Source organism: Neodiprion fabricii, chromosome 3 (assembly GCF_021155785.1).
Source record: "Neodiprion fabricii isolate iyNeoFabr1 chromosome 3, iyNeoFabr1.1, whole genome shotgun sequence".
NCBI lineage: Eukaryota > Metazoa > Arthropoda > Insecta > Hymenoptera > Diprionidae > Neodiprion > Neodiprion fabricii.
Window position 1 is genome coordinate 29,889,898 of NC_060241.1, and position 18,721 is coordinate 29,908,618.

General features: G+C 40.8%; 2 protein-coding genes across 16 annotated transcripts in view; one reads left to right on the top strand and one right to left on the bottom strand.

The window, feature by feature from the left end:
* The window catches only part of LOC124177323 (peripheral plasma membrane protein CASK), a 142,025-nt gene extending 132,520 nt beyond the window's left edge, over window positions 1–9,505 (top strand). For 11 of the 15 annotated variants that reach the window (XM_046559570.1, XM_046559574.1, XM_046559573.1 and 8 more), the window contains 7 exons: window positions 859–1,096; window positions 3,568–3,624; window positions 5,601–5,720; window positions 6,110–6,226; window positions 6,717–6,824; window positions 7,099–7,274; window positions 7,894–9,505. In XM_046559570.1, the coding sequence (XP_046415526.1) occupies window positions 859–1,096; window positions 3,568–3,624; window positions 5,601–5,720; window positions 6,110–6,226; window positions 6,717–6,824; window positions 7,099–7,274; window positions 7,894–8,073 (996 nt within the window). In that variant the 3' untranslated portion in view covers window positions 8,074–9,505. The remainder of the gene's footprint in view (window positions 1–858; window positions 1,097–3,567; window positions 3,625–5,600; window positions 5,721–6,109; window positions 6,227–6,716; window positions 6,825–7,098; window positions 7,275–7,893) is intronic. The other 4 variants (XM_046559576.1, XM_046559577.1, XM_046559579.1 and 1 more) reach the window with 1 other exon arrangement.
* Window positions 9,506–10,736: 1,231 nt separating this feature from the next.
* On the bottom strand, window positions 10,737–17,849 carry LOC124177817. The gene is made up of 4 exons (XM_046560651.1): window positions 17,325–17,849; window positions 13,755–13,983; window positions 13,159–13,330; window positions 10,737–12,953 (listed from the first exon to the last, which is right to left on the bottom strand). The coding sequence occupies exons 1-4, from the start codon at window positions 17,487–17,489 to the stop codon at window positions 12,791–12,793; spliced, it is 729 nt and encodes a 242-aa protein (XP_046416607.1). The 5' UTR covers window positions 17,490–17,849; the 3' UTR covers window positions 10,737–12,790.
* Window positions 17,850–18,721: the final 872 nt, after the last annotated feature.

Here is an 18,721-nt window from a genome sequence, read left to right on the forward strand (position 1 = left end):
TCTATTTACCTGCAGAATACCGCCGAGCGAATACCACGACAATAACTGCAGTCTTTACACGTAAATGAAAATCGACTCGATAATATCTCGCCTTTTACATGGCTTACCCCTGAGAAAAAGTAGTTCATATAGTAGTGCGATAAAGCCGCGCACGTTCTCCCTGAACACAGCCACTCACGATTACCCTTCATACTTAAGTCCGAGTAGTTTGACCCGAGTTTTGACCTACATAATGCAATATCGGCCACTTCACTTGCTCATATTAGCCCAACGAACCGGAAACTGCAGTTCACGAATGCCGACGAATAAGCGACACGACGTCAGTCAGCCACCACAAGAACCTCGTAGCGTTTGGCATAGATTGACTATGGAAATTGAATTTGTGAATAGAAGAAAATGCATGAGAATAATTACTTACCGAATAAATCGTCATAAATCCATCCTGCTTGCCGCGGTACACGCACAGTTTTACTTGTGCCCTTTTCACCTATAGGCTTTTACGATTAGTTTGTTACATGTGTGAAAACGTTCATTTTACGTATCCGAGATTATCCTAACATATTTTCTTTCTTCTTTTATTTGTTCTGTTTTCTCGCTCTCTGTGATATTTTTCATTGACAGGGGCATATTTTCACACCTTAAATAAGCAAAAAAAGGTTTTTTGGACAGAGATAGAAAAGTAATCGATCAGCTTTGTAGGTATAAAAAATTTTCGAACTCCATCCCTCTGTCAAAGAAACGTATGTGAACTCCTCTGCTATAACGAATACATATAAATGCTTAAAAACTGATCGCCAAACCGCAAAAGTTTTTCGATCAAACTGACGCCCTTCTTCTTGCTCTCTTTGTTTGATACAGATTTTTGTACGAGCCCAGTTCGATTACGATCCCCTGGAGGATGAGCTCATCCCCTGCGCGCAAGCGGGAATCGCTTTCAAGACCGGGGACATACTGCAGATCATCAGTAAGGACGATCACCACTGGTGGCAGGCCCGAAAGGACAATGCCGCCGGATCCGCGGGCCTCATACCATCCCCGGAACTCCAGGAATGGCGCACCGCCTGCGTGGCTATGGAGAAAACGAAGCAGGAACAAGGTGCGTTTTTACGCCTCCTCCTCCCCCCCCCCCCCCCCCCCCCTCTCCTTCCCACCCTTCCGACTTCCACTTCCATTATACGAAAGCACTTGCGTTTTGTAAAATGAAATTTCCGCTTTTCGCGAGTAGAAATTCTTGTGCGTATGAAGAGCCGGTTCCACATCTGTGAAAACTATGTCCTATAATTTCCATCGCGCGTGAAGCAGGCGAGGGTGTTGCCATTCAATTGGGAATGTGCATGACGGTTTCGTGTATCCAAACAGTGACAAAGTTGCCGGGTAAATTTTCTGAGACAATAACAGATGCAAACGTGGCTGTAAACGGAAGTGAAACTTGAACGGCGAGTCTGCAAAGCCCGCTGGTTCCAGCAGATCGCATTGTCGTGTCCATGCGACCTCTTCGGGGTCATTATTTATATCTTTATACACACCCTGAAAGAACAATATACTATTTTCTCACATTTTCGTTCAGTTCCCTTTTCTCGTATATTTATCACATACTTTATGATGTCTCGTCGTGTGGAATGCGTGTAATATATTGTTATGTGAGCATTCATATTATATTAATCTAGAATCAGATATGTCATAATTCAGATCATTAAGTATATATACTTATTTGTATGAGATTTTGATGGAGCATGCGCTGTCATTCCACATTTAGACGAATGATGTACATTATATAACTCCATATTAGAATATATATTGTGCATAAATATGTTTTAAAAGGAAGCAATTCCCTAAATTCCAAGATAAAAAAAGTATCGATTAATTTTTCAAAATTGGACAAATTTTCTGCCATAAATAATTCTGTTCATTGTCACTTTTCCAGTACACGGTAATTTTACTATTCAAATCTTCAAAATTATTGATTGGTTTGGTTATTCCTCTTTGTTTATTAGTTATTCATTTCATTTATGCCTCTTTGTCAGTATTTCCATTGACAGATTTGTATGTTTCGTGAAATCCAATAATTGTGATCCTCAATTGTCTCTTTGTCATCCGACTTCTCTGTCATAATAATACGTCGATATGAAATGTTGTCTTTCGAGTCAGTCATAGTGATTTGTTAAAAAGTAATATTAATGGTAATAGTAATAATAATAAAATCGATCGATGTTAAACAATTTAATAACCCTAAAACCGTGCAAAATTATGCTTATGTGTGCTTTTCTGAAATCTTTACAATTCATCTGCGCTGTAACGGGAGTTATCGTGCAAATTTTCAGAGTGATAAAAAGAATTGTTGGGGAAGTTTTCCCATTGCACTTTCTTAGCAAGAAACTACGTTTTAGCCGTAAATTAAAATCGTTGAGAAGTTATAAACGCGAAGGGGTTTTTACTGGCAACAGCTTCTTCCACTTTCTATAATAGTTTGAAATCGAGAAAAACGCAGCAGAAAATATTAATTTATTACGCTAGGCGAAAACAAAATTGCCTCATGCAGATTTTCACTATTATTAAACAATATTACAGCAAGAGATGACACATATATTTCGCGTTCCGTTCGGTATAACCATTTGTCCTGTAGAGTCGGAGTCATGAACTTGATACCAGTCACGTACGAAACGAAATCAGGCGTCCATCGAGTTTCCGGGAGTGATTGCTATACCGAAATACCTGCCGAAACTCGAACTGTAAGCTCCTCTAATTGCCAATGCATTGCTATCGATCGGTTGATGAAATTCCAGCACTTCTAAATACGAGTTACAAACTTCCACCAAGATCGTTGAACGGTGCAGCCTAATTACAAACTCATAATGAGATAAACTAGCGTAAGCATGTGCGATATTTGTGGTTGAGCATTAGATTGGACTTGGATAAAACAAGCGAGCGCAATTCTTTACTTTCTTCCGTTTTTGTAACGCAGGGGAAATGGTCGAGTTGAAATATGCTATCGCATGCTTGCAGAATAAAACAGTTTGCCTGCCGCCGAGATACGAGCTTTTATTCTGAGTCCTAAAGACACGTCGTTAAAAATTTTAATTCAAAAAGAGGTAAAGCAAAAACCAAGAAGTAACGCGAAAGTGGAATGTACGGTACTGGATCACAGCGTGTTGGGTGTCAGGCGACATAAATCCCAAGCGTGTATGTACGTAATACAGAGGGAAAAATGTTTTCGAGGAATATATAATAATGACGAAAAATTAAAAATTTTTATTATTCGACAAATCTCATGTTTCCCAGTCGTGTTCAGTGCTACACAATACCGTAAATTGTATGATATCCGGAAACGTTTTTTTCTCAATCGAAATAACGACACTCACGCTTGTGTCCTCAGCTCGCGATCTTACGACCCGAAAATTCACATTTCACGAGGGTAAAAGGAAGCCGATTACATTTGCCATTTCTCATCTAGTTGTGCAGTGGAAGTTAAAAGTGGTGGGTGGTTAGCATCACCCACTTTCGGCAGATAGTTTACGCAGTTGTCAGTTGCGTGATGATGTTTGTTATTGTATGTTGTGCGTGCTTTAGAAGCGGAAGGGGAAGGAGGATGCTCGTCTCATGCCGAGGGCTGCGACGGTTCCACAGGTACGACCGACTGGCCTAGGACTGGTAGAGTCGCGTAGCAGCATGCCGTATCTTAATTAATCAATAAATCAATTAATCAATCAATCAATCAATCAATCAGTCAACCAATCAAACAATTACGCCTACCCTCCTCTAACAACTGTCAAGCATCAATCGCCTCGACGCGGGATTAGTCTCGGAGCAAATTTTAATCGCACCGCCATGTGAACGGTGGAAACTTCGATTTTATCGATTTTCCATAAAAAGTGTCATATTTTATTTCATTCTCGTTTCTCCCAGGTAGAAGGTTCCGGTACCTGGCATACATTAATGCGAATTATACGTATTTTAGTCATGCATTCAGATATAAAAGCTTTTCCGGAAGACGCGCTCTCTAGTCTTTTATTTCGAGAAGAAAATGTACACGGATCGTGGCCTCGTTCTGGAATGAAAAATATCAAGATATCTTGCCTCGAGGCGTTTTACAAATTTCACGTACCAACCGAGTCTTGATACTCTCCGCAAGGCTATATACAGAGACCTAAGATTCAACATTTATTTCATCGCGAAGTCGACTCCGCACCACAAAATATGTATCCTTCTTGTAATTGTTCACCCTATTCCCGCTGAGCCACACGAGGAGCTTAAAGATCGTTATCTACACGAAAGCTCCATCGGATAACCGAATTGCATTTCACTTTGTTATTTATTAACCGAAAGTAAAATACTCTATTCTCATTACAACCAAGTACGTATACACATGGATACATCCGTAATGGCACAACCGCCGGTCAGTCACTCGTCATAAAACCTAAATCACGTATCGTGCACGTCGACTTATCAAATTACACAGCGGTCATCGGAGCACAAAATACCTAAAACGCGATCCACCGAAACCGTTGTGGTGTTCGATTAATCTGTGACATTGCACCATCCGCATTACATGTATACAATTAATCTACGACATTGCACTATCCGCATTACCTGTACTCACATTTCAATATTTCGAATGTAAGAACCAGAATTGCATGTCCAGTTGGATCCCCGTTCTGTTTTTCCATGTCTACTATTTCGGCATGTTCCTCTGTATTGAAATATTCTCACGAACACGTTGCCTCACGCACTGATGACACATTAAGCTTGTTCGATATTGTGACCTACTGGAACATTTCAAGTCTATCGGAACGCCGACCCCATTATATGTTTGGCTTTTTACCGACTAGTGGGCAGAACTGTTCTTTAGTCTTTTTGTTAGACGGATATTACATCAACACACGCTTCTCACAGTCCTGTTCTTGGCAAGGGAAGTAGACGTGGCGATGCGGCGAAATATGACGAACGACAAGTGAGTCTGCCGAACATTTTTGAACTGTTAATTAAATTGAGTGAGCAATGAAGTCAATCATCGTCGCAAGACTCACTTATCGATGAATATTCTTGCCCTGCCAAGACCTAGAATACTCGAATTTGTATGTCTTACAATTAAATTGCGTCAGTTTGTCTAATTCTTCCGTATAATCTGTTTCATTCTCAAATCTAGGAGTGCTTGTTGTATCGCTGAAGAAACTCCTTGACAGAAACTGAAGAGAAAACGTCAATCTCGTGGCCCGAGAGCTGTCCGATACCTGATACGCCAGTTTCGTCTTTTATTGTCCTTTCAGGCGCAACGAGTGTCTTATGCAATCCCAATTTTCGCGCAAGAAAACACTCAGATAAACAGAGAGGCGTAAAACCTGAGTCTCTAATCTGCTGAAAACCAATGCTGCTGGCAAATTTTGTTTACGCCGGATGAAGAAGAGTTGGAAATGCGCAATTCCCGATTTTATATGAAACTTGGCGATTTTTTAGAGATTAAAAATTTGGTGCTTAGAGAGTTCAACGATTATACAAAACGAAGGAACAATTGCGTTGTTGCACCTGTACATTATATACGTATTTTTGAGGTGATACCTCTGAGGTAAAGGTACAAAAAACTTAACGATCTATTCTGATTTCAGTAAATTGCTCAATATTCGGTCGGAAGAAGAAGCAATACAAGGATAAGTATCTGGCGAAGCACAACGCGGTTTTTGATCAGCTGGATCTGGTCACATACGAGGAGGTCGTCAAGCTCCCTTGTGAGTCCCTTTGTCCGTTTATCGATTATTTCTCCGTCAGCCTAAAAGCCCCGTCTCTAAAACTTTGAGAAACTTCCTATCCGCTTCTCAAGGCTTCCTCTGATCAGAAGGATAGATCGGATGGACGCCCCGCTTTAAGGTGCCATATTCGCAGTTGTTATCGGGCCCGCATGTGGCCCGAGGCTTTTCGCTACTAAAAATAAGAATAGAAAAGTAACGGGAAAGTACCGCGAGCTGACGCGAGTATCACGGCGAAGTTCTATCCGGACAGAGTCTTGAAACCTCGACGGGTGGATGGAAGCTCCGAAACTCCGAAGCTCCGAAGCCTCGGAGGCTCGAAGTTCCGGATCTTTTGTGCGGTGTTTAATCGAAATTTTACGTCGCAACAGATCCCGCCTTTCAACGCAAGACTCTCGTATTGCTCGGCGCGCACGGCGTTGGTCGTCGGCATATCAAAAACACCATCATCGCCAAGCACCCCGACAAATACGCCTATCCCATTCCGCGTAAGTGGTTCACCATTATCATTCTAAGAATATTTCACCTTCATGCCAACCCTCTTTTACATATTTTCTATTTTCGTTTGATCGAATTCGAGGTACGATTTTTCCGAAGATTATCCACCCATAGGTAGATATAATATGGATTTTCGCTTACACATTTTCCCCTCAAAGTCTTCCGGGTACGGAAATATTTGCGTCTCATATTTTTATCCGTAAGCGCCTTTTACCAACAGGCGAAAGTAATAAAGAGCGACTAAACCATCGTTACGTACGAGCAGTGTTCGAGTCGGCTGCTTTGCCTAATTGCTTTTTGATTGAAAATTCAAACTCACTGCACAAAATTGCATTCAATTTTTTCACCGTTTTTATTTGCCGTCGCTTCTATCAAGCTCAACCCGAATTCTTTGATAAATCTTGGAAGAAACAGTCGCGTGGATAAGGTGGAGTGACAACTGTAAGATACAAGCGTTAATCTATTATTCATTCGATGCAGATACAACGAGACCGCCACGAAACGACGAAGAAAATGAACGCAATTATTACTTCGTATCGCACGATGACATGATGGCTGATATTGCTGCGAACGAGTACTTGGAATACGGTAAGAAGGGGACCCCGTGTATGGGATCTTTGTGTCAATTGATATCGTATAAAGTAGCGACAACAGTTCGGTGAACCTTGCACTCTCAACCTTCCGAACTGCATCGGTGTTGAAAAATGAGCGACTGATTTATTACGGGAAATCAACCATTTCGTGCAATGTACCTACCAGACATATTAACCATTCGACAAATTGCCATTATAAATCACGATTCGAGCGTAGCTGAATTTGCAATTCCTGATACTTCGATGCATTAACGAAAAACGAACGACAGGGACGCACGAGGACGCGATGTACGGAACGAAGCTGGAAACTATTCGCAAGATTCACGAGGAAGGCAGGATGGCGATTTTGGACGTAGAACCACAGGCGCTGAAGGTGCTGCGCACCGCCGAATTCGCACCCTACGTCGTCTTCATAGCTGCGCCAGTCCTGCAGAATCTTGCCGATGTGAGTAACGAGTGAAAAGGGGATGAATTTCTCATTTTTCAATATACATACCTACTTGTGGAATGTAACATTTCTGCGGATGGATGAAAACGGATGTAGTCAAACCTCCAAAGTCGAGTGAAAATTTCAATATTTTCCAAGTCTGGATTCACGCATGAATAGCGAATGCATTACGCCGCTTGCTCTCCTCTTCACACTACCCCCGTATGTATATCTACGAGCCGTGTGGAAGCGAAGCTGAATCCTATCGATGAAATCTCCATCCCCGGCCGATAGGAGTATCTATCTGTAATGGAATTCGAAGTACCGGCATTCCTCGCTCCGTAGCTCTACCTAATCCTTCATCGTTCACCGAAATCCTCTAGTTTTTTTTTTCTTTCTTCACTTACTTTTAACACTCAATAATCACTAATTTTTAAAAGAGAAACTCGTATGAATTCTGACAACGAGACGAACTTAAATCGAGCGGAAAAATCTAGACGCACGCCAACAAATTACTGTTAAAGTGTTATAAACCCTTATCTGGAATGAAAAAGAAATTGTAATTATTTTTCATTCGTATTAACCTTGCTTTCATCGGAGAGAAATGATTTATGGAATTAATACCGACGTATTTCAGTACGACGGGAGTTTGGAGAGATTGGCGAAGGAGTCGGACATGCTGAGGCAGGCGTACGGACACTTCTTCGACCTGACCATAGTGAACAACGACATCGAGGAGACGATCGCTTCCCTGGAGGCGGCGATCGAGCGAGTCCACACTACACCCCAATGGATTCCAGTCTCCTGGGTCTACTGACAGCGGAGTTCGCCGACGAGAGCGATTTACACAGAATACAACGGCTTCAACGGCCCCGCTAAAACGGCCAAGCAGTGATTAGGCGACACGACGCGAATGCGGACTAATCAATCGCCACGCAGTGCCGCGTGGAACAATCAATCAAACAGTAGCCAAGCGACACGTATCGGGACCTTAGACCAATCAAATGACGTCACCGCAACGCCGAATGCCGTGGCAGTGACCGCGTGTTCATAATTATTACTTAAACGTACATATACGTATGCATGTATATGTATATGCATTATTTATACACAAACAAACACTCGCGTACACACACACCCAAACCACACACACAACACAGCCACCGAGCGTGCATGTATATAATAATATATTGCAGATCGATCAGCGAAGACGTTAGTCTTGTTATACCTAATGATTGAGACGAAGAGAAGGAAAATGGAGGAGCTAATTGCGGCCCTAAGGATATATCTGTATCAATCCTCTTTCGTAAATCAAGGTAGTAGCTGCGAATATTTTTACCCCTTGGGAATTTTTTTGCTTCCCGACTTCTTCCGGACTCAATCATTTATACCCCCTGTGTATTTTTTTTTCTTACTCTCCTTTTTTACACCGTGAGATGGAAACCGATTGCGTGGATGCTTTTTGTTCCGTTTCTCCGGAAAGACTTGACATTTCGGCAGAAATATAATGGACTCGTAGCTCAGCATGAGAAGTACATAACCGCCGTGTTGGAAAGCTCGTCCTGAATCAGTTGGTAATATCTCGGGGTTCCGTCACTCTCGCGATCCTCTTCGTTTAAAATCAACGGTTTAATTTGACTGAATTCTTATCATAAAATGAATAGAATAAAATTCTATTTCTTGTCAAGTGTTTCAAATTTCAAAATATTTGTCACACGTTTCGACGATAAATAGATCTTAACGATAATTGGGGAAGTAAAAATTTGCGGTGAATCTTAAAATAATTTTTATAAAACAGTAACTTCATCTAAGTTTTGTCTTTGAATATCATAGGCCAGTTGATTGGAATAATTATAATTTCATCCTTGAACTGTACTTGAACTATTTTCCTTCTGAATTCGTCGACAACAAGACTGGCTCTGCGAGTTGTGTCGAACAACCGCAGTTCGTCAAGTCGAAAGAACGGCTGATTGTCGATTAAACTATTTAATAATGAAATTTAAGAATTGAAGATGATGAATTTCGATAGTAACGGTGGCTGCCTGCGGCAAGCGTTTCTATCGCCCCTAATAAAGCCAGAAACACCTGGTTTGCATACCCTCGTACAAACGCATAATCGAAATATCGAACTAAACGCGGTTATATAGAAGTTTATATAACGTAAATCAAGTAAATAGATAGTTTACCAGTCTATAATAATTAATAACAGAATGGAAAATATAAAAATAAAAATTTAACATTAAAACAGATTAAACGACCTAGGTAATTAATGAATTAATTGTGTAAGTAATTAATAATGAATTACTAGAAGACTAATAGAAATTTCCATACGCAACCCGTAGGAATGCTGGATGTGAGTGCGCGCATGAAGAATTGAATATGAAGATTGGATTATATAATCACGACGAGTCGAAGTTACTGGCATGATTCTATTGTATATCCTACATAGCAGCGCCGCTGCGCCTACGTACTCTTTTTATTTATCGATCTAGTATTTTCGAATCACCGGTAAGAATGGATAGCATAATTAACGATTAATAATATATATATAATTGATTATATACTTATAGCGTGTGTGAGAAAACGAGAGAAAGAAAGGGAAGAAAAGAGAAGGAGAGGGAGAGGGAGAGGGAGAGGGAGAGGGAGAGGGAGAGGGAGAGGGAGAGGGAGAGGGAGAGGGAGAGGGAGAGGGAGAGGGAGAGGGAGAGGGAGAGAGAGAGAGAGAGAGAGAGAGAGAGAAGGTGAGAGGAAGGGAGGGAGAGTAAGTTGGTTGCACGTGTCATTATGAAAAATTGAATGTGTGCGTGAAAGTTATTGAGAGCTAAAAAAGAGAAACACAAGAAACCGTAAAGGTCGTAAGTGATTTTGTAATATTTCTCATAAGTTGTAGCTGCCATGATTAACTAGCGATGAGTACTTAAAAACTAAATTCCGGAAATAATATCAGTAATTCGAGTATCAAAGTGGAGGCATTCGCGCTCTTGGAAAAGTCTGTACTTGATAACCAACGACCGGCTGCATGGCTGATCTAGAGCTAAAGCTGAAGCTAACGGATGTTGAAATAAGATGACGGGTCTAAAAGAAACAATAACAGTTCATTATAATTATGTAATTATAAATGAGAGAGAGAGAGAGAGAGAGAGAGAGAGAGAGAGAGAGAGAAAGAGAGAGAGAGAAAGAGAGAGAGAGGAATGAAGAGTATTATAAAACGTTGTTAATTGAATTAATAAAACTAGCCCAAAGTATCAAAAGTTGTATTTTAATTCATTAAAAACTTCCTAAATGAATTTTGATAACTGAATTGAATAACATGAGAATAGTTGTGTGCGAAATTGCGAGAAGGCGAAGGGAGACAGACTTGCCGGTTTAATTAGCGAGGATTAAGGTATATTTCCATTAAAAGTTACCCAGCGCCTGAAATCTGAATCTATTATATTGATTCCGAACCGTCGCATCGCCTTCGCCTTTTTCACGATTCTGATAACCTTCAACTATCTCTCTGCCTTTCCTCGAATCCTTAGAGTAACGGAAACTTCATTTATACGGCCTTCCACGCCTCAAAACTAACGAATTCTCTCTTTTCGTCGACACTTTCGGTGTTCTACTACTCACACTTGTCTTACAATCAATATAGCACTAGACTCGTGTAACACGTCCCGGAAAAAATTTGAGCATTGAAAGTCATATTAGAACATACTGGGTCTAATAACGTAAATTTGTTGGAATTTGAACACCTACTCTGTGTTTCTATTTTTAATACTTGACAAAGAATGCAACTTCAACCTTTCACTCTTTTGAATTGACGGACAATCACGTTCGAAAAATATTATTTTTCAAATACGAACGCGGTTTGGAACGGTTATCGAGTAACTAAAATATGGCGTTAAACAAATAAAATAAATAAGATAGATGGTTAAACAATCGGTCTTGTATTAACTTGAACTTCCTTTCATCATCTCAACAATTGAATACGAAATATTGCTCTTCACGCATCACTGCCAGATGATTCATGTTCATGGACAATTCGATGCTACGATCCGTTGGTAAAAACGATGCATCAATGGTTTTGAGCTTGTTGTTTTGACTAAAAATAACTTAATATTATCCAAAGAAAAAAAGAATGTATAAAGATGATAGTAATAATAATAGTAGATAGTAGTAATTGTGGCACGATATTTTATGCTTACTCTCATCAATTACATCAGGCATTACAAAGGAATATATAAAAATTGCGTGAATTGCGAAGTAGAGTATTAATTAGGTACTGTATTCCTATACGCTTTTACTTAACTATACGTACGTCACGTCTCTTTTAATGTAACGACGATCTATATAGAAGATAAAGAAGAGTAGGAAAAAAAAAATTATATATCGCCAATTACTTGAGAAGTTATACCTTCTTCAAATCAGATTGTATACGCTTTACACATTTAATGCTTATGGTCAGCTAGCACTGTTACCTGTGTCTAGAATTTTTCTATCTTTTCTTCACCTTTTCGCTATATCACATAATTTTATTTACAATCAGTACATAACGCTAACTGCTCTCTATGTATATACGTTCATCTCTTACCCTTAAAATTGTATACTTCCTGATATCATTTCCTTACTCTACGCGGATTCGCACGCGCTACTCGTGCATATAATTTCGACAAGACCAACTAAAGTACAATACTAAAAGAAAATGACTCTCGTCTTCAATGACAAAAAATATGACACGATAGTAACAATGATAATTTTTTAAACAATCGATGATGAAAATTTGTGTTCTCCTTTGCAATGAGTGTGATTAGTTTTCAGATCCTCTTGCTAATGCTGAAATTATTTTGCATAGAAAGGATCACTGATCAAGTTAGTCTTGTCGATATGACTGCACTTGCATAATCGTCGTGAAGATATCGGCACGAAAAGGCAGATCTTTTACAAGCAGAGAGAAACGCTGTTTTGGAAATTGGAATTATAGTGTTTTCACTTCTGTCAGGTGGTATTATCATTATTATCATTATCATTATCGTGATTATTATCATTATTATTATTATTATTATTATTATTATTATTATTATTATCATTATTATTATCATTATTATTATCTATATAATAATTACGAATATTATAGTACATATTACAAGATCCGACTTATTACACTCTGTGAATAATTACATCCATTTACAAACGGCAATATTCCCACTTCATATATTACCTCGATTTATTTATACGCATTTAGCCATAACTAATTATAATTCCGGCATCTACTAACAGCTGTTAAAACAATAGCTTGTTATTGTACAGTTCTAGGGAGCAATGCCCAAACGATTTGAGCAAATCCGGGGTAACAACACGGGTCGATTATTAATTGGTTCCAATTAACGGGGGAATTCGAAGCAATGTATCAAACCTCTTCTCGACAATTTCGTTATTCCGTTAATACGTGTAATCGTCAAGGACTTGTGAATCAAACCTTTGCAAAATTCAAAAACTAATACTAATTAAACTCTCTCATTCAAGGCTGCGGCATTATAGCAGTTCACAGGTAATTATAAGCGACGATGTTTCCTCTTCAACGGATGTCGCCGCCCCCCGTTTCGCCTCTTCGACACGACGCGTACCGGAGGTGGCATCAGTAGTCCGATTCCTGGATCCACAGTCGTGCAATTTTCTTGAGACATCGGGAACATGTACTCCAGGTCGATGTCATACCTGTTGATAAAATTTTTTGGATCAGGCTAATCAGGGACTTGATTCGCATTTATATTACATCATCGGAATCGTGGCAAAGATTTGTCAATTCCACCAAACTTCTCATCATCGATTCGTAAGTCAGTCAAAAGAGAATTCCGCTTGAAAATTTTCCTGAACTTAACTGCAAATCTAATATACACTTAGGTTAATAACTATTTCCAACCTGGGTAGTTTCTCTCGGAGATAAGAGATGACGTTGACCCCAAGTTGAGGATCCCGGCTCATAATGAAGCTGGATAGGTATCGAGGGCTCTTGCTTTTCTCGGCGCAATGCATCAGTAAGGCCCAAGACTTGTAGTCGGAATCGAGTACGTATGTGTTGTATATCCCTTCGTCTGTCGATAACAATTGTCACGATATCAATGCGCGGGAAATTTATCATTAATATATAACATTTTATTTATACGCGTGAAAGAATTGAGATCCGTAAAATTAACGGCCTTGACTCGCGCCCTTGTCAGTAGAGAGAGGGGCGCTTCTGGCGCCAGTAAATTTTCACAAACACAATACCCGCTCGAATCGTTTTACCGAAGCATAAAATATTTTTGCCAAAATACCGCAGGCTCGTTAGTTTCAACTTGTTCCCGATTCGCAGTTATTAACAGCCGCGCTGCTACGTGATGTTGGGTAAAAATCTCGGCCCTCGTGGCGCCGGTAACTAATTCTGAGGATAAAATCAAAGTCGAGAAAATTCGGGTAAAGCCTCGCGAGGGAGAAAAAGCTGCCCTACGAAATTGCAACGGTACGTGAAGTTCTCACATGTGTCTTCGGCGTGGACCCAGTGCGCAGGGAAATCCGGCGAAGGTATTTTCCAGGTGATGTTTCCACCGAGCTGTTCGTTGATTGGATCGTCGGCAAAACTGTAGGTGAAGTTCATCGTCACTTCGGCGATCTCCGAAGAGACGGACAGCTCGGCTCGCATGCATCTGTAATCCAGAGCTTCCTCCGAGCTTGCATAGTACTGGACGATGTACCAATATCCTAAGAACTGTGGCGTACGGTGAAAATTCATTCGGTAAGAATTAGGATTATTTAATATATTGGGGGAAGTTTAATGGTGCGAGGGAAAGTAGAAAAAGCTGCAATGTGACAGACGTATCGGAAAACCTATATTTCAATTTAAATAATTTCTCTGTACTTCGTGACAAATTTAACAAATTCCGGGACGGGACTTTTGTGAATCCGACGCGGTGTCTGGGGGTATTACCTGCAGCGTGTTGATGAATTTCCCGATATCGCTACAGCTTATATTTTTCACGTGCCGATACAAATCTAACATACGGAATCATCCGTTATTCGGTTCTGGTACAATCCTTCGCACTAAATTCGTACGAGTGGTATGAAATGAGACACACCCATTAACATGGCTCTCTAGCAGCTCCGTATTACCGAAATAGCTGCCGCTCTATGCGTTAAACACTTTTGAAGCACGGGAAAATGAATCGTAAACTTCAAATGCCACGGTTTGACCGCAGGTTTGGACAAATTACAAAACACGAGGGTTTGCCACGTGGAACTCAATACAACTACTCCACTTTAGTAAACAATTTTGATCTATGCTGCAGGGTATGTATGTAATACATGGCGAAACGTTTAGTCTCTTTTTCCACTAATTATTCAATAAATAAATTTTTTTTATCCCGGTGTAATTGTTTGATTAATTTTAGTAACGGTTAGGAAATAGTTGACCCCTTTTAAAAATTTTTTTCGCAAGATGCATCAAAGAACCAATCTTTTTCAAATGTAAACCTTTGTGCCGAGTGTATAGATTGTGTAGTGCACTCAAGTGTACCCTTGACTTATCACCACGTGGCAATCTGACCAGACACGCTAATTAAATTACCGGATTTACAAATTAGAAGAATTTCCTATTCAACGTTTATTGTTAGAGAAAACTGAACACCACGGGTATGTAGAAGCTTGCAAAATGAGTTGTAACAGGATTTCAGATTCATGGTACACCGTTATACTCCATCAAAAAGTACACCATCGTTGATAATTTTTCTCTCACTTCGACAATGATGAATGGTCTGTTATTGCTGAAAATTTAAAGCAATTTTGCACAGTTGAAAACCTACGATCGTTGAAAAATAAAGCCGATATTTTATGATCACCGGGTAATGAATGCTCAGGCTAAATCTCACTGTGATTGTATACGAATCGGTATAAAGAATATTTTCATCGCGAATAAACATGTATATTATATTACCATATTATACAGAGAAAAACTAGGTTAATGTAATCTCTGTCAGTCGTCAAGATACGAAAATGAAATTTACTCGTATAAATATGACCTACTCCATTTATTCGGATCAAAGCTAATCATATTTTCCAAAGTCTCGGTAACGGACACATAAAATTGCTACGTAACGATATATACAATGCAATGCGATCAAAGATTCTTCCGTGGACCATTGCGAACAAGAAATTATTCATCATTCAACACTCCTTTCCGTATCTCCCGAAGAAAATAAACCGACGAGCCAAAAATTCCTCATAGTCCAGACGATGAAAGCTTTCACCACGAGGATAGCGTGCGTAACAGAGTCAGCCGACATCGCAAGGATCTTTTCGTTGAAGAAACTTGTCATTCAAAGTTTCTCGAGCCTCGATTGAAAGGAATCATCCGCAGAAGTTGAAATTCGTGTCTTTTATAAACCCATTTCAGTTTATTCGATCTTAATTGACTTTACTCTCGTATAATCGTTCGCGGTCTAGAAATAGGTCGGGATATTGTCCGTTACGTCACCGGCTCAGCCTTGGCTGATCATCGCACCAAGCGAAGCTGTTATCAGTACTCGGTGCGAGGCCTCGGATTGAACATGAACGCTCGCGTAAACTAATAATTGAGGAATCGCGGCCGAGCCGATGATTCCGTCTCGGTAAGCCGGGGGTTCAAGGGTCGGCCGAGCCTGTGTAATCCAGTGACGACGGAATGTCGACGCGTTGGCCCAATAACCTCGAATTTCCAGCAGAGTCAACAGTGGGTCTATTTCCGTAGCCGAAGAACAGTGAGCCGTAACGAAGCTTTATACGAGCGCCGCGCGGTTTCTTTGGGCATTTTCTCGTCCAGTCGACCGGCCGCCTCGATACAAATCCCCGCTATCAATGACCGGGCAGATCGTGGCCTCAGATACACCCTGGAGCCCTGAAACCCATGCATCGCGTTCCGATAGCCGGGCGGACGCATTACAGCTCGTAAAAACGGAGATCCCTAGGTCACGTTTCCCAGACGACGAGGCGATGCGTCGCCGCGTCGTTCCAGTGCAGCGAGCTTCTTCAAAGGCGAACGAGAGCATCCCTTCGTCTCGCGCAACGGTACACGGGCCGAAACGCCACACGCCAAATTCGTCATCGAATGGGTATTTTTAACCATTGTCGCGACGTGGCAACGCCACTCTGACTACCAGTCACGATTTCACTCATATTTTCCTGTTCCCTTGACGCTGGCATTCACAGGGACGAACTCGAGCCCCCGGCAGAAGCATCATCCCCCTCGTCAATGCCAATTTTTAAACGAGGCGGAGTGGAGCCCGAGACAAGCGAAAGGAATTCGAAAGCATTTCAACATGGCTTTTGATGCAACTTCTCGACACTGGGTGAGCGTTTTTGAAAGCCGATCTCGTCTTGAGACTTGTCTCAAGTATAGAGCAAGCCGTAATTTATCGATGTGTTATACAGACGCTCTATACCTGTTCAACAGCACGCTTCTCGCAATAGTTTGATGAAATTACTTGCGTATGCCCATGGGTTTGACCGGAAGACGTTACCCTCGTAGCTAAATAATTCATGTGCGATTCTTGCATTAATGAAATCTCAATCGGAAGACTTTGAAAAATTCTCAAAACGAGTTTGCAGCGGATTTTAGAACTGTTGCTACGGAAATGTTGATTGCCGAGTCAGTAATCAACTCATCAATATACATATGCCCGAAGATATTTGCAAGTATTTTGAATCCGATTTATGTTCATCGAATCGGAAAATTGCAGAGCTTTTCCGGTTACTAATTTTTCAAGTACCTATTCAAGAAAGATCAAACGAATTATTGTTTTTAATAAGAACGTAATAACGACCGCTCATCGTGTGAAAATGTTTCTAAACTGGTCGTAAAAGTGAGTCTAAAACCGCGCTCGACGGAGGAGGCTGGGAACAAGTCCGTGGTGGAATTTGCAATCGAAAAATAAACTGGAATCTAGGGAGTGTAAACATTGGGTGAACTATAAATTCAAGGCCCCTTCGTCAAGTTGAACTACTTACTCCAAAAATATCAAGTGTGAGAATTGGACAGTGTATTTAATGAATTAAAGTAAACAATTTTTCAAAACGTACCTCAGCCGTGTCAAAGTTGCGTATAGCTTTGACCTTCGGGCACTTAGATTTATCCTCCCGTCTCTTGTAGACGCCATCGGTCTCACTGATAAAGTAAACGGTAAGTAATAACAACAGGAAAATACGGACACGGTAAATGCCGAAAGGCTCGAAGGCGGAGGTCATTTTTGTCCGTCCACTAACGTCGACGCGCTACGTTCTACTATCGGAACCACGAGGTCTGTCTGTCTGCACGATTTTAGGGGGGAGTTCGGATGGGGGCAACGGTAAGGGCGCGGATGAGGGAGGGAGGGAGGAAGGGCCTGAAACGGGAATCGAAGCACTAATCACAAAGCTCCTACTTTCCGCTCTGCCTTACTACTTTTCCCAATTATCCCAACGGTTTGATCAATATAAGTTTTCCCCGCGCGCAATCTTTCTCTTTCTCTCTCTACACTGATCCCGCTGCCTCGCAGCGGAAACGATCGTGTCCCGTTCGACTGATTAATCCGTATCTCTATGTCAGTTCCGTTCAAAGTACGACTGTAAAAAATAGAGCTGCACACTTTCGTGTTCCGGTAGCCTTGGACCTTGCACCAAGAATCAAATTATTGTAATGTTGTAATGTCGCATGACGAGCTTAAGGAAGACTCGCATGTAGCGCTTTGAATGAATTTAGTATTCGTAAAGTTTTTCTCGGGAGGCTATATTCACGTGTTTATGCCTCTGTCCTTATCGCCCGGTCTCTGGGAAAATGGCCCCAGAACTACTGCATCGGTTATACGCGCGTATACACCGTTCGTTTTATTTCGTGCGAAGGAAAGTACATTGAGTCACGAGTAGTGTCAGCTGTCTGCCAAGTTAGAGAACCCAACTACCTAACGACACTTGCCTTTTGTCTCCGCTGATGGGAACCGCAACCTCTGAGGTATACTTTGTACGCCGAGCGAATACAAATTCGATTTGGCCAGACTCGACGTGTTCGACGAGCATTCGGAAGGTATAAGGTACACACTATAACCTTCGATTTTATTCCACGATATAAACTGAGACTCTATAACTAGCCGCTGAACAGTCTGTGGTTTTATTATCGGCATGGGAATAGTTAATCAGTGTATGTTGTTTTTTTTTTTTGAACCTTTTAATTATGAAATGACAGCATCCGGTTAAAGCCGATTTATGATTCCACCGTGCGCCCGCAGAAATTCATTTAAATTTCTTTCCAATTGTCACATTCTTAAATGGATCATAAATTCATGAATTTCTATTCTCTGACATTAGTCGTGTGTTCCATGAATTAGTGCCGATTGCCCAGGTTTGCTAGCTGTTATGTCAAACTCAGATTTTAATTTCGGGTATAGTTTGCGTATGTGCAGACTGTTAACATGTGAATTAGTTTGACGCGAAATTTGCTGGTG